The 16,490-nt window shown below is 40.0% G+C and overlaps 1 protein-coding gene across 1 annotated transcript in view; it reads right to left on the bottom strand.

Moving 5' to 3' along the window:
• LOC117402613 (deubiquitinase DESI2-like) overlaps nt 1-16,490 on the bottom strand; it is a 45,857-nt gene that overhangs the window by 9,509 nt on the left and 19,858 nt on the right. Inside the window, exon 4 of the mRNA XM_034003943.3 lies at nt 6,413-6,554. Within this exon, the coding sequence (XP_033859834.1) occupies nt 6,413-6,554 (142 nt within the window). The remainder of the gene's footprint in view (nt 1-6,412; nt 6,555-16,490) is intronic.

Here is a 16,490-nt window from a genome sequence, read left to right on the forward strand (position 1 = left end):
GCTCAAATATATGGGAAAACCATATTCTTTCATTCTAATACAATTGCTCAAAGAAAAAGGTTTTTTTATTAACAAGTAATAAAAAATTCTCAAAAAGATAGGTGTCAGAATTACTGGCACCCCTAAAGATTCTTCTAAATAAAATCAAACAATTAAATCTGCATTAACATTCTACTTCTTTAAGTTCATCTCAGTCTTAAGGAACTGTATTGTGGCCTTCCAAGGCTTCCTGTTCCACTGGGGTATAAAAATGAGGTAACACGCATATGAAATCCATTTGTCATCCATCACCATGGGGAAAGGCAAAGAACTCACAAATGAAAAGCGACAAATGGTTGTTGACCTTCATAAATCAGGCAATGGGTACAAAACAATAGCTAAAAAACTAAAATATACCACTTACCACTATCAGGGCAATAATTAAGAAGTTCAAAACCACTGGAACAGTGGTAAACTTGCCTGGTAGAGGACGCAAGTGTATCTTGCCCCCATGCACAGTGAGGCCATGGTTCAGGAGGCAAAGGGAAATCCAAGGGCCACAGTTGGAGAATTACAGAACGTAGCTGCATCTTGGGGTCACCAAGTCTCCAAATCTACAATTAGACGCCACGCCAATAGGGTTGCCAGAAAAAAGCCTTTATTGAGAGCAACCAACAAACGTAAGCGCCTGGAGTTTGCTAAACGGCATTGGCACTTCGATTGGAACCGGGTGCTATGGTCAGATGAGATGAAAATAGAGCTCTTTGGCCACTCACACCAGCGGTGGGTTTGGCGTCGATGCGTGTGCAGAAAAGAACCTCATACCTACTGTAAAATATGGTGCTGGATCTTTGATGTTATGGGGCTGTTTTGCTTCCAGTGGTCCTGGGGCACTTGTTATGGTCAACGGCATCATGAACTCTACCCAGTACCAGGACATTTTAACCAGAAACCTGGTTGCCTCTGCCAGGGGGCTGAAACTTGGCTGCAAGTGGACCTTCCAGCAAAACAATGACCCCAAGCACACATCAAAATCCACAAAGAAATGGTTAATTGACCACAAAATCAACATTTTGCAACTGCCATCTCAGTCTCCGGACTTGAACCCCATTGAAAACCTGTGGTTTCAATTGAAGAGGGCAGTCCATAAGCGCAGACCAAAGGATATCAAGGATCTGGAAAGGTTCTGTATGGAGGAATGGTCTAAGATCCCACCCAATGTGTTCTCCAATCTCATTAAACATTATAGAAAAAGACTCAGTGCCGTTATCCTTGCAAGGGGAGGGTGCACAAAGTACTGAAAACACGGGTGCCAATAATTGTGACACTTTATTTTTTTTGGAAATAAATTTATAAATTTGAGAAATGTGTAATTTTTGTTGATTCCATTGAATCATTAATAAAGTCAAATACATTCCACATGTTGGAAAATTACAATATAGCTCAGTACCTGTATTATTTATTTTATACAGTCTTTTTTGCTCATCTTTATCAAGGGTGCCAATAATTGTGGAGGTGACTATATATATTTATCCCTGGGCCTCTAGAAATTGAACCAAATTCAAAACCTTATCATGCTTGTTAAATGAGGAAATTCCTCATCTGAACATGCTGCATACTGCCATGTCACACTGTGCAGTACAGCCTAAGGGCCCACAGGAGGGTGAAGATTAACTGGTGGAGGAGTAGCACTGTCTGAAGTCCTGGTTCAACAACTTATTGTGAAATAGAGGCCAGGCTGACATTCAATTTCAAGTGTCCACTTTCACGGCATTATGCAGTTCTGAGTTGACATTTTCAGCATTTATTTTCCCTTCATTGTTTCAGTGAAGGACGAGCGCTCAATTTATTGCGGTTCAAATTCAGACCCATTGACTTCACACAAACACTATTTTACCATGTGATCCTTAGCACATTTTAGTAGTATAGCTCAGTTTATCTGTACAAGGTTAGAAAGCGCCAAGTCTCATTAAATTTGGGAGAGTGCTTATAAAGATATAGGGTTCATTTACTCAACCAATTAGAGGTTCAGAAAATAAATAAAAAGATATCACCATGACCTCCTTTCTCAAACAATAAACTAATGAAGTCACTAGTCAGAACTACTTGGTTAACAGGCTGATTTGATCAACCTGTACCCAGCTGGTCTACCTGTGGTTATACCAGGTTTAGCGAACTGGCAACCTCGCACACTGCCAACGAGCCCTAACCACCAAGCAGAGCTGAGCATTCGGCATTTTAACCTCTCATCTCACAGACGGGACAGAATCCCTAACAGCGGTGCATCACAGAACCCCAAAAACACCTAGTGAATGATGCAATGCCGGTGGAGTCCTTTGCACTATAAAATCCTTTCAAATCCAGTTGTGACTTATTCTGGTATAGACTGACCAAATCAACCCCTTTGTTTCTTGTAAAACATATACAAATGAGCTCATAATGTACCTATTCATATCAGTATGACATTTACATTGTTTTATTTTTTTTTAAATGCAGATAGTGTTAGGTTATTATCATAACCCTGGTTCCCTGAAATAGAAATGTAACCATTACCGAATGGGTATTTATCTCCTAAAGACCCAGAACCCAGAGTCATGCTGCCCCCAAGGGCATACAAGGACTGCACACACAGATCTCGTCATCATTTTTCCTTCAAGCCTGCTGCAACCACTGACGCAGCGACCGTGAAGGTTTACATTTTCCTTTCAGGGAACCAGGATTAGGATAATAACCTAACATCCCATATCAAGTATGAAATGTAACCATTACCTAATGGGTATGAATACAGAAGCCGTCGCAAGGCAATATTGCAGAATGACTGGAATGCTACAAGGCTAGGCCAAAGGCTACCTTTGCGTTATCATTAGAAACCCCAGTAACAAGTAGCTAGGAAGAAAAAATTGAGGAAGAACTCCTCTATGTATATGTTGTAAGGGTCAACCCTGAAGCCGCCCTCAACACTCATTCCAAAGCCAGGGTTTTGTGGATCTAGGACATTCAGTCTATAGAACCTGGTAAAAGTATGGGGAGTAGCCCACACCGCTGCATTGCAAATGTCCTTGACAGATGCACCCTGGAATAAAGCCCATGAAGTTTCCATGCCCCTGGAGGAATGGACAGTGAGCTTTTCTGGAGAGGGCAAGTTGGCTCGCTCATAGGCAGTGCTGACTGTGTGTTACCCATTCAGATACCCTCTGGTTAGACAAAAAACTGGTTCAGACTGCCTCCAAGTCTGTGTCCTGTCAACATAATATGCTAGTGCCTACACAGGGCAGAGCGTATAAAGCTGTCACCCTGTCAAACTGGAAAGGAGGTGGAGAGAAAGCCTCCGATTCCACATTGCAATGGTTGATTTCGAATGCCGAGATAGTTTTCGGCAAAAAAGCAGGATTGGTACGAAGTGTAACCTTTGTCCTGGCTTCTGCAAAAATTAAGCAGACATTCACAATCAAAAATGCTTGCAAGCAAGAAAGCTCCTTTGAGCAATAAAAATTACAGCTCAGCTGAATGCAAGTGCTCAAATGGAGGCTTCATGAGTGCTTGAAGCACCACGTTAAGCCTCCAGCAAGGAACAATATCCTTCATAGGCGGTCAAAGCCGGCAAGCGCTTTTCAAAAATTGCCCTGCCAGGATGAGAACTCCTGGGGAGACCAAATCAATTTTGACATGGCAAGCTGAAATAGCCCTTTAATATATGCAGAGGGGGATTTCCACTTGTCAAACAGGTCCTGCAAAAACTGCAGTATAAACTGCCATGGGAGAGGTCGTGGGGTCAAAACTCCGAGGCAGGCATCACGTCTGAAAGACGCCCTACTTGTACACGTATTGGGAATGTGTGGATGCTGCTCTGCAGGGTGTCGATGATCTTATTTGGTAGACCCAGACGTCTTAAATGCAGCGGCTCAGACCCAGAGCTGTAGGCTCGATGGGTTGGAGTGCCACAATGTCCCCCACGCCTGACTGAACAGGTTGTGCCATTTTGGCAAGCTCCACGGCTGGCCACTCGGTAACTGCATCAGAGCTGAAAACCAGTCTCCTGGGCCAGTAAGGGGCTACTAGTAGCACCCTGGCCCGGTCCTGCCAGATTTTCTCCAGACACAGCGGGAGTATAGCAAGCGGTGGGAAAGCATATAACAGCTGCCTTGGCCACTGGTGTGCCAAGGAATCTATCGCCAGCGGGTCACTGGCTCCTGTTATGGAGAACCAGAGGGGACAGTGGGTCGATTCCTGAGAGGCAAAGAGATCAATCTCTGCCCTCCCAAACTGCTCCCAAATGAGGCTCACCACCTCGGAATGAAGCCTCAATTCTGAAGCACTGGGAGCTCCCCTTGAGAGATCCAACGCCCAGTTTATCACCCCGGGAAAGTGGAAATTACACAAAAATGCACTAATTATAGACTATCTTTGGCCTTTGTGTAATGTCCCGGTGGAAGGGTGGTGGGCAATTCACTGACACACAGGAGACAGGAGACAGAACTATAGCAGAAACACCACTCCGGTGCACTGATTTATTTTGGCCTGCAGAGGTCGCTGTTGTCCGTGGCCTGAACACCAGCAACGGTAATCAGGACCACATGGTTACCAACACAGGTAAAACAGTCAGGTTGATGCTGGCGCACTCGCAGGTGCTCAAAAATAATGAAATCAACAAGCGAAATGAAAAGGGAAAATAAAATAAAAAATACGGTAATAAAACTACAAAATAAAGGTGCTGCTTACACAGTACCCCCACTGCCGCTAAGCTGGTCAGCTTGGGTCTCCGTCCTACACTCTGCTATGCACTATACACTGGGGTGGCCAAGGTTCCCCTTCTAATCACACACATTCCTTTGGATACGTAACAATTTATTATTAACAAGTAATAAAAAAGCGTCTCTGGGAATTCCCAATCACAGCCACCCGAATGCATAACCAAGCGCAGTACTTATGGGCCGAGCAATCCCCGAAGGCCCGCCTCTCAGCCACTCGGAGAGAGGGAAAGCCAACACACCCTCTTCCCCACCTCTCCGTGTCATCTCCATGACTGACAGGTGGATCTTACAAGGCTGCTGCCCTCTTCCTGCAGAACCACGCATGCGCCAGACAGTCAGCACAGGTCTCCCCTGTTACAGTCCCATTCCAGGTTGAATCTGTGGCAGCCTGTGACGGGGTACACCAGTCCCAATGTTTATTTGTATTGTTATTTAAATGTATTTTATTTGTGCTGTTGTTTTGGGTTGGCAGGGAAGGGTTAATTGGCACCTCTGCCAAAGAAACACGTGTAGAAGGTGCCTGAGCTAGATTGAATGATTGACAAGCAAAACAAGCTCAGGCACAGCTGTATAAAAGGAGGCAGCAACCTCTTAGTCAGGAAAGTGATGGTGAGAAGTAATGTTGGTGAAGGTGTGGGTTTTGTGTGCTGTTTTGAAAATATACAAAATAAATATTGTTGGGGTTTAGGGGAATTTGTGTAGCCGTGTGTATGTGAAACCAGCAGCTCTGTCTAAAATCTTGCACGGTATTCTAAAAGTATATATTATTTTTGTTTAAACTGTTTGTTTGGCTCTTGTGCCTGTTTGTTTGTGTTTTGCCCGTGTTATTTTTGTTTACTTTTGATTAAAACTCAAAATGGCCCTTTTGATTGAATCAACAGTTTTTATTTTATTCAAATTATTTTGGTGTCAGGTCTCACTATCACAGCACTCTAGGATTCTTAATTACTGGTAACTTAACTGGGAATGTTTTTTCCTTACTGAAAAATCAAACCAATTACAATTTTGGAGTAAAAAGCTTTGAGAATCTCTGGGATTAAAAACTAAACTGGGCACACTCATAATAGAGGAGGAAAGACCTTGCTTTAAATAACACCTGCAGCCTTAATTTGTTTAAAAGTTTGATCAAAACACAACTGGACAGTGAAATTGTTGCAGCTAGTCAATACTGTTTACAACTGCAAATGGTGTTCTGCAATTGTCTTGTGGATGAATTGCTGGATGATTAATGTTACATGAAAATTAAACATCTGAATGAGCCAATACCTCCTGATCTCTACCCTGGTCACCCTTGTAAAGGAGCACCTAAGACACTTGTCCATTAAGGGCACTATATAAATGCAAGTAATATGGGATGGGACAGTACCTCCAATAGGAGGCTGTGTGGTCCAGTGGTTAAAGAAACGTTCTTGTAACCAGAAGGTCCCTGGTTCAAATCCCACCTCAGCCACTGACTCATTGTGTGACCCTAAGCAAGTCACTTAACCTCCTTGTGCTCCGTCTTTCAGGTGAGACGTAGTTGTAAGTGACTCTGCAGCTGATGCATAGTTCACACACCCTAGTCTCTGTAAGTCGCCTTGGATAAAGGTGTCTGCTAAATAAACAAATAATAATAATAGCAATCATCAGTGCTATGCAGAAGGTACAAGCTGTGCTGAAATGCAAGAATGAAACATTCTTACCTCGGACAGTGTTGATGAGAAGTGATTGCAGTTTTTGTGCATGAGGTGGTAGGCATTTCCCTTGTATTCCTTCCCGAGTTCTTCTATAATTCGTACAAGATCCTCTTCTGTGAAGTCTGTGCTTCCCAGAACTATGGCTTCTCTGTGGATAGAAAGGTGCTGGTCAGATACAGACTCTGGGTTCCTATCAACAGTGCCATGTTCTTCTTGGTCCCAAGGTATTTGGTAAGCATATTGCTAAGAATCATCGCACAAGAAATAACCAGAGTAAGGTTTTGAAATGTCTTCAATAGCCTCACCATGGGCAGCCATCATTTCTACACATTCCGAAAAAACATTAATGTGTAAAAAAAGTTTAAGACAAACAATGTAGTTTTAAGATTGTTTTGTTTAGAAATCTGGACTTAAGATATGTTCATACATCCTTCTAAGAGTTATGTTCCCATTAGAACCTATAAGTAGGAACTACATTTACAAATCTGTTAAGAGTGCCATGTTGTGCACGAGAAAAAGAAAAAAAAAAGGTTGATTAATCTTGATACTAGCATCTTCATTACTGCAGGATAAGAGATGTGATTTCTAAAATTAGGGCATTCACATGTTTGAACAGAATATAAATATAAAAATAACTAAGATTTAATTTTAGGTGTTAGAATGACCGGTGTCTCTTAATTGCCTCTTCGCAGGACTTTAATTAAATACTTGCTTGGTAAACTTGTTTGTTAGTGGTTAGTTATGCAATGTGCGTGTATGCATCACATTTCCAGATTTTGCCTGAAATTATAATTTAAGCCACCCCCTTCTTTGCATTGGTAGCACATTGTAATAAAAAGTATCTATCCATAGTATACCAAAACATTTGTTTTTCATTTCCAAAAAAAAAAAATTCTTACAAGGATGTTGGATCTTTGTTACTGCATATTATTCATCATAGACTTTAACATTGAACTTGTATCTTCCCTTTCTTTCAAATTCTTGCAGCCTTACAAATTAGAGCAAGTTATGTTTAACATAAATATCCCCCTGCATAAATATCACGTTAGTTATCAGTGCCATGAAAAAGTATCTTATCCTGACCTTAATCTACAACAATAACAATTACATTACACTTGTCCAAGGTTTAAACAAATTCACAAATACAGTAATCCGTCGCGTGTCCACCCGTCACATATCCGCCCTAACCGTTTCTATGCCATGATCAACCTCTTCAGCAACGTTAATTTATTATTCAACAGAGAAGATTAGTTCAGAGATTGTAGACCCTACCAAAGTTTTTGTACACTGTGTTATATGTGATCCGTGCAATGCCATTGCTGGTAGTGTCACGTGAGCTGTTCAGTATGTTGATATGCAAATAAATCCTGTTTGCCTGTGAGGCATATCAACTTCAACCTCTGTCTCAATCTCCTCTCTGTCACTCAGCAGCGAATGCACGCACCCACACTGCAGACAGCTACTCGGTCACAATCACTAATACACTGTATCTTTCTAAACAAGGGATTTAGGGGAGCTCCCTAATAAAAGCTGAATCTCAAAACAATAATTGTGTGAATATAGTAATTGTTACAACTGTGTATAGTGGTATTTAAAACAGGATTCATTCATCCGACTTTTTACATATCCGCCCTTACTCTGGTCCCACTGCAGTCGGATATGTGACGGATTACTGGACATGTATTTGTCTTGTTTTTTTGTAGAATCCTGTTAGTACAAGTTTTTCATTACATGCATTAATGCCTCCACAACATTCTGGTTGCAGCCAAAAAACATGTTATTTAGCACTGGATTTTCATCGTTGGAGGAGATATTGTTAGGTTCCAATCATGCATATCATTCCTGCTTTACATTTAAAATGGTAAATCATAACTGTCAAATTGCAATATATCCAAATCGGAGCAGACAGAATAAGCAAATGACTTGGATACAAATTATTTTCTTTAGGAACAACACTGTACTTGTCTATTTAACTGACCAAACAGTATCAGATCTAAATACCACCACTGAGAAGATTTTGTGCACTGGGCAGACTGCGCCAAAAATGGTTGCAAATGTGACAAAAACATTACGGCCAATGGCGCCTGTAACCCCAAAAATGCTGCCTCTCCCTATAAAAACACGTGTCAATATTTATTGAGTGCTCTATGACATCTGTACATTAAAAAAAAAAAGTCTGTACATCACGTTTCAAACAAGTGCAAGAAGAACGATAATCTGATTGAATACAAATGTCTGGAAGCAGGGCTGCAGAATGCGCGCCGAAGATTATTTACTCCCCCCCCCCCCCCCCCGGCATGAAGTTTTCGATTTTCACTGGCATCCAAAGTGCACTAGAGCGGCCATTTTGAAAAGAGCTTTAAAGTTATTCTGTAAAAAGTTACAGGTACGTTATTTAAACAGTTGTAGCAACACCTGGGGACATGTAAAGCTATATTTTTCAGAACCACGCAATTTACTCTTTAAAATGAACATTTGCTTTCAAGAAATTTAGAAGAATGAAAAACAAAACAAATAAAAATGTGCACGTGCCATTAACAAAATGCCCTGCAACCTTTAATAAAGAAAATAATTCTAATGAAGGGCTGAAACTCAGCAAAAGGGTAAAAAAACAAAAGCACAAGTGAAAAGGTTAATGTACCAGGCTGAAAAGTTGTCTTTATGAACTCCAATAAAGCTGCTGAAAATGTGGCAAAAAGCTATGGTAGTAGCTATAACAAAGCCCGGTAAAGACTCGTCTTTGGTGGTCAGCTTTCGCCCTGTAGCATACCTCACTCTTGAGCTGTAGCTATAAAACTAAAATGGCTACCAGTCCAAGCCAACATCCCTCCTGCATATCCGGCACCTGATGATTTTCAAGGATATTTGGGTTGCACTACATCTTCGAAGTAAAAAACCTGTATGGACTATGATGCACTTTTTCCATCCTGCACACATGCTGGACTCCCAGGAGGTCTATCCAAGCTGAATACTGCAGATCCGGAGTCCATCAACTAGCTCAAGGCTGTTTAACCACTCATCTTGTAACTGTAGCCTCATCTTCTTTGTCCAACCCACAGAGATGCAATTGCTAATTATATATACAGACTTGGTATTTACCAAATTTGACTGACTGTGGCATTGGGGTTCTCTCAGAGCATGTCAAAAATAGGTGCTCAACAGGACCACTATATTACCCGTAACAGAAAACAATAAAAGCACTGGTATTGCACATACTTCATGGCAAATTACACCATGGAAAAAAAATGTGAAGGCTCTTTTAGTCAGCTGTCATAACAAAGAAAAAATGCTTTGTTAGAGAAGGATGCTTCTGGTTTATATTACAAAATGCTTGGATAATGCCATGTGTTGCTAAGACAGAGTAATGGATTGCAGTCTATTCATAGCTTTCTGTCTGAAGAGCTCTAATATAGATGTGTTTACAACCCAACATTCAGAAACAGGATCCCATTTCAAATAATGTTTGAGCCTAATTAAAATTGTTATAACTGTCCTTGTATGCAGGTTTCTGTGCAATTTAAAACAAAACAATTGAAGATGCCTACTATACATACTGAAACTGTCCATACAGATAGATATATTCTTCATGTTTCAATGTGGTTTGCATCTGCTGTACTTTTGAAATCATGTACACTACTGTTGTGTTAAAACAGATCTCAAATTCTATTACTCAAAAGTGGCATTTTTCATTATAGATCAGTAACAAATCAGTGGTAATCTCTAATTGTTGAGGGATAATAAACAAAGTTCTCTGCGGCAGTCCAATCATAAGTGAGCGGAGGCGGGACAAACAGTTGAAGGTCTTTAGTTGGTTTAACCAATGGGAGAGTCAAAGATCTGCCCCTTGTTATCCAGGTGTCCAATCAGTAGTGAGCAGAGGAGGACTATAAGTATGCTAGGGTAAGCGGTGTAAGAATAGATTAATTTCACGCAGTATTGCTTATAGAGACCGTTATTGAGAATTATATTGAGAACTTCAAAGTAATATTTCAAATTGCTTTTTACAAATTAAAAAAAAAAAAGTCAGACAACAGAGACATTGTAGTTATTATTATTATTTGTTTATTTAGCAGATGCCTTTATCCAAGGTAGGTGGAGAAGGAGGGTGAGTTAGTAGGGGATGCAGTGGGTGTAGGGGTTGGAGAGGGAGGGGTTGGGGGGGGAGGGAGAGGTGTTAAAGAGTTTGCGGATATCTGAGATTTTAGAAGAGAAGAAAGAGGCAAAGTCATCAGAGAAGACAGAGGAGGGAGGAGGAGGGGGGAGGGATAAGGAGGGAGGAGGTAGAGAATAGTTTACGTGGGTTGTTAGTGGAGGCTTGGATTATAGATTGGAAATAAGAACATTTAGCAGAGGAGAGAGTAGAGGAGAAGGAAGAGAGGAAAGAACGGTAGAGGTCTAGGGAAGCAGGGAGTTTGGTTCTCTTCCATTTCTTTTCATCAGATTGCAGAGTGGTTCTTGCTGAGCGGAGCACAGAAGAGAGCCAGGGTTGGAGAGGGTATAAAGATACGAGGACAATAGTGAAATCTATTTTTGCTCCTATGATGACCAATCACAGGCCAGAATTTCCAAGCAGTGACTCATTTCATTCATTTATGTAAAGGGAGACAAAACCGAACCAGGTAACTACAGACCAATAAGCCTGACTTCTATTATATGTAAACTTATGGAAACTATAATAAGATCCAAAATGGAAAATTACCTATATGGTAACAGTATCCAGGGAGACAGACAGCATGGTTTTAGGAAAGGGAGATCGTGTCTAACTAACCTGCTTGATTTTTTTGAGGATGCAACATCGACAATGGACAATTGCAAAGCATATCACATGGTTTATTTAGATTTCCAAAAAGCTTTTGACAAAGTCCCGCATAAAAGATTAATTCTCAAACTGAACACAGTAGGGATTCAAAGAAATGCATGCACATGGATTAGGAGTGGTTAACGTGTAAAAAACAAAGTACTGATTAGAGGAGAAACCTCAAAATGGAGTACAGTAACCAGTGGTGTACCACAGGCATCAGTATTTGGTCCTCTGCTATTCCTAAGCTACATTAAATGATTTAGATTCTGGTATAGTAAGCAAACTTGTTAAATTTGCAGACGACACAAAAATAGGAGGAGTGGCAAACACAGTTGCAGCAGCAAAGGTCATTCAAAATGATCTAGACAGCATTCAGAACTGGGCAGACACATGGCAAATGACATTTAACCCTTTGCAGTCCTATGGCAATTTTATCAAAAAGACGTAAAGCACAGGTCTCTAGTCGTTTTTTCTCCGGAAAAAGCCGAGAAAACCATTCAATGGCCAAGTGAGGACCGATAGGAGCCGAGAGAAGTCGAAAAAAAAAAAGGGGCGTATCTCATGAATACAGTAGCCCCGGCACCACATAGATAACACGGACATAAACAAAGATAGCTGCTTCTGCATCCAGGGCTCAAAGAATATCAGACATTTGCAGAGCTTTTTTTAGATGTTATAGTAATAAAATAATGACTTGGATCACATTATTGAGGAGTTTGCTGATAAAACGAGTGATCAGGAAATTATTTATCAGTATGCACTACTATGCAGAGGTATGTGAAAAATACAGCGAACAAGGGGTGGGGCGGGGCTGGAGATGCAGTACTGAGTGTCCTGTTGATATGCAGTGCCTTTTAAACCTGTTTTACTGTGTAAAAAATACTTTTAAAACAGCGCGTCTAAAATAAACTGCACGTGTGAAAATAAATTGGACCTGACGCGCTGAATAAATGGACCGCTAAGGGTTAATAGAAAAAAGTGTAAAGTACTGTATGCAAGCAATAAAAATGTGCATTATAAATATCATATGGGAGATACTGAAATTGAAGAAGGAAGCTATGAAAAAGACCTAGGAGTTTATGTTGACTCAGAAATGTCTTCATCTAGACAATGTGGGGAAGCTATAAAAAAGGCCAACAAGATGCTCGGATATATTGTGAAAAGTGTTTAATTTAAATCAAGGGAAGTAATGTTAAAACTTTACAATGCATTAGTAAGACCTCATCTAGAATATTGTGTTCAGTTCTGGTCACCTCGTTACAAAAAGGATATTGCTACTCTAGAAAGAGTGCAAAGAAGAGTGACCAGAATTATCCCGGGTTTAAAAGGCATGTTGTATCTATTCAGTCTTGAACAAAGAAGACTATGCAGTGATCTGAATCAAGCATTTAAAATTCTAAAAGGTATTGTCGACCCAGGGGACTTTTTCGACCTGAAAAAAGAAGGACCAGGGTTCACAAATGGAGATTAGATAAAGGGGCATTAGAACAGAAAATAGGAGGCACTTTTTTACACAGAGAATTGTGAGGGTCTGGAACCAACTCTCTAGTAATGTTGTTGAAGCTGACACCCTGGGATCCTTCAAGAATCTGCTTGATGAGATTCTGGGATCAATAAGCTACTAACAACCAAAACGTGCAAAATGGGCCGAATGGCCTCCTCTCGTTTGTAAACTTTATGTTATGTGTGGGGGGGGAAAAATATATATATATATATATATATATATATATATATAATATATACTATTACTATTATAATATATACTATTTAGAAAGCGCAGATATTACAATAAACTTTTTTTTTTGCTTTAGTGTCATCTGTTTGATGTGTTAACTTTCAATATGCGTTCTTTTCAACTCGGTTTCCTGTGTTAATTTGAAATGAAGGACAACCTTTTACTAAAAACAAAAGCATGTGAAAGCTTTTTGTTTTCAGTTGATTCAGGAGTACATGGGCTGGATATGAGACTTTCAGTGACTCAGCAGTTTCCATCAAGGTTTCTGAACTTAATACAAATACAAAAAATAGGTCACACTGGGGCAAGGTTCTCTCATTGTCTGCCTGCCATTCTTTTCCTTTCACAGTACAAAAGCTTGTACAAGCTGTTTTCTTCTCTATCAGTATCTAACATACAGGAACAATGGCAGCTCAGTACACTTTGAAATCCTTGAAGACCAGCTCTTGTACGGTTTTTTAGAGCGGACGTCCCTATCTTCATCCACTCACCACAACAAACTTACGATGAGACCAGAGGAGAACATTGGATGGGGAATCCTTGCTATGCTTTTGGTCAGGAATGAATGTATTATGATAAATCATGTCTATGTAATCTACTGGAGAGAATTAAACTTGTGGCCTTCCATCATTTAGGCAAAAAAACTAGAAGCACAACAGCTCTTCAGAGTTCCTTTATTTGGTGGTGTATAGTTGGTTTAAGACTTCAGTAAATCTCTGAGGCTATGCTGGTGTTGACATATTTCACATTGTGTTCACACAGTTGCAAAACATTATTCAAAAGATGAAAAACGGGATGCTCTGTTAATGTGCAAAACACATCTTTGCATCGCAAGGGTGTCTCATAATAGTGCTTGACAAGCCACGTGCCAGACTGTACAGTATCATTTCCCCTTTGGAGGTTCAGCAATGAGACAATGCACCCTTGAGGCTTTAATCGCTTTAGTCGATGTTTGCTTTTTTCATCATGATTGAGTTCTTACTGTGGTACAGTACATTTCTCAAACTCTGAATAGCATAAGTGGCTAATAAACAATAGTAAAGTAATACATAGCTTGAACTGCTTAAATGTTCTTTTAAATCAACATTTTAGTGCCTGAACTCTGCCCAAACATGCATCTAATGGATGTCGGACTAAACTCTAGCTGGACAGGTGCTAATATCAAGCCTTGCATTTGGTAAGAAAGAAATTTGCATCTGTTATAGAGCTAAAGGCCTTCTCACGGCTCTTCTCAAACCCATTAATTCTTAAAACATCTATAAAATTGCAAAACATGCCACTCTTGACAAGCTCAGCCTTTGGGCTAGTAGGATGTTCTATGCACAAGGACTCGAACTATTAAAACCAAACAAACAGTCTGCTTTTGAAAGCCTTAATAAAACAACTATTTTAGGGCAATTGTTCCAGACAATGAATTGGTTCTGGCAAGCAACTAAAAATACTTGTCATTTATAAACTTTCAGTTGGTAGATTGGGCTAAAGATATTAAATTTCAGATGAATCAGAAAGCCACAAATAAGCTATAATGAGCTGTAAAAATCGAGTCTCTATGGAGTCTCTATTGCTATGGAGGAGCCTTGAACAGATTTCAGCATCTTTTCAATAGAGGTGACAAGCAATATTGGCAAGCATTGCAGTTGACCACTGGCAGCGACAGCTGCCCTAAGAATGGTTAGTTTATCAATGCCTTGACATAACTCAAACTACTTGTTACTTAAACAACAATAAAGAAAATGGGTTTAAATTATACAGTAAGGCCTCAAGCCTATGTTGCAAATCACTGACTCATCTTTCAAAAAGCAATTCCCCCTCCCAACACGGCTGTTTGAACTCATTCTGTCTTAACGTTGCAGGAAAAAAGCTACAGTTCCCTCGCGGAGCATTTACAGGAACCTATTCATGTGGCAACTGTGCTCAAGTGGGCAATTTCATTGATAAATTTCAGCCTCCAGGGAAACAATTATTCTTCTCATACTTCAAATTATTGCATTGGGCTTGTGGTTTCCATGTGACTTCTGTCAAACAAATGGAAATAATTCTTGCCACAAAGCTTCTATTTACATACAGCACAGCAGTGTGTAATGCATTACAGCAACACTTGCTGGTTGGAAGTGCTATGCAATTCCACACTATGCTAAAAGATTTATATCAAAATTGGACAACAGTGACTTTAAATGAGGAAGCTGTTACATAAACCTTTGTATTTTATTTGTACCGATGTTCTCCCCAATTAAAAATGTCCAGTTACACTCTCTCACCACTGCAATTCCCACCAACAGCTCAGGAGAACTGGAGGTCAATTAGTGTCCTCTGCTCAAGACCATGCCAATTGCCTATTTACACCCACACTCTTGAGAGCAGGTATCAGTGAGCAACTGGCTACTGAAGACAAATAAGCAGATGTCCTCGCTTGAGCTCCCCAAGCAATTGGCCATTAGAGTCCACTGCAGTATGAGGAGGAGAGATTCAATTGTTTTTTGAACGACTCACTATACAGGCGAGCCCAGAATAAACCTTTTATAACATTGAGTAGAGTTAAGTTTTCAGAGTCCATATAGCAAATAAGCATTGTACATTTTTAGCTATTAATAATACATAAATAATGCAGCTCTTCCTGCCTTGTATAATATCTCATAGAATTGACATTTAAGGTGGAATTCTTTGAAAGTTTGAGTAAACGAAAAATGGACTCCAAAATTATGAAATAGTTGAGGACAGAAACGTGAATTTCGACAGACGAAGAATCCTTTCGGTTCCCAATTGTGTGTGTAATTTTTATTGTTCCTCAAAAAAAAAAAAAAAAGATTTCAGTGGGACTGTGCTCTATAATTCTTAGAAAGAAATGGTTATAGTACTACAACTGTGTTTTGAATTGTACTGCAGTGGAATGTCAGTTATTTTACATTATGATGCCAACATTTTAGGGGTGTGGAATTTGTGAAAATTCTTGTCCAAGCAGGACAAAATGCTAGAAAATATACTTGTTCTTTTAAAAAATAAAAAATAAAAAAACTTGCCCCCTCCCATAGTAACAAAACACACACAAAAAAAAGTAGAATACAACTTTTACTTTTCTTTAACAGTGAACACAATCAATAAATTAGTGATTAATAACCGTATCTGCTTTGTGACATTTAAGATAAAGTGGCAGTATTATCACTGGCACAAGGTTTACATGGCTTTTTGTTTGTTTTTTTCTTTATCTTGGCTTTTTTTTCCAGAACCCAAAGTTAAAGCTACAGTTATTTTCTTAGCAACATCCAACATCTATTCCACCCAACTCTCCAAGCTCTTGTATTGTCCAGACTGGACTACTGTAACTCACTCCTTGCTGGTCTCCCTGCCCCCTTCAGTTCATTCAAAATTCTGCTGCTCGGCTTGTATTCACCCAACCTTGCTATACTCCCTACACCCCCTCTCCGATCTTCCTCTACAGGCCAACTGACATGCCTTCCCTCCACTCTCCACTCTCCAAGGATGATACACTATCCTTGCACTACTGCACTACTATGTTGTAGATAGAACGTTGTAATTCTAACTTGTTGCAT

The sequence above is a fragment of the Acipenser ruthenus genome, chromosome 5, assembly GCF_902713425.1.
Source record: "Acipenser ruthenus chromosome 5, fAciRut3.2 maternal haplotype, whole genome shotgun sequence".
NCBI classification, from domain to species: domain Eukaryota; kingdom Metazoa; phylum Chordata; class Actinopteri; order Acipenseriformes; family Acipenseridae; genus Acipenser; species Acipenser ruthenus.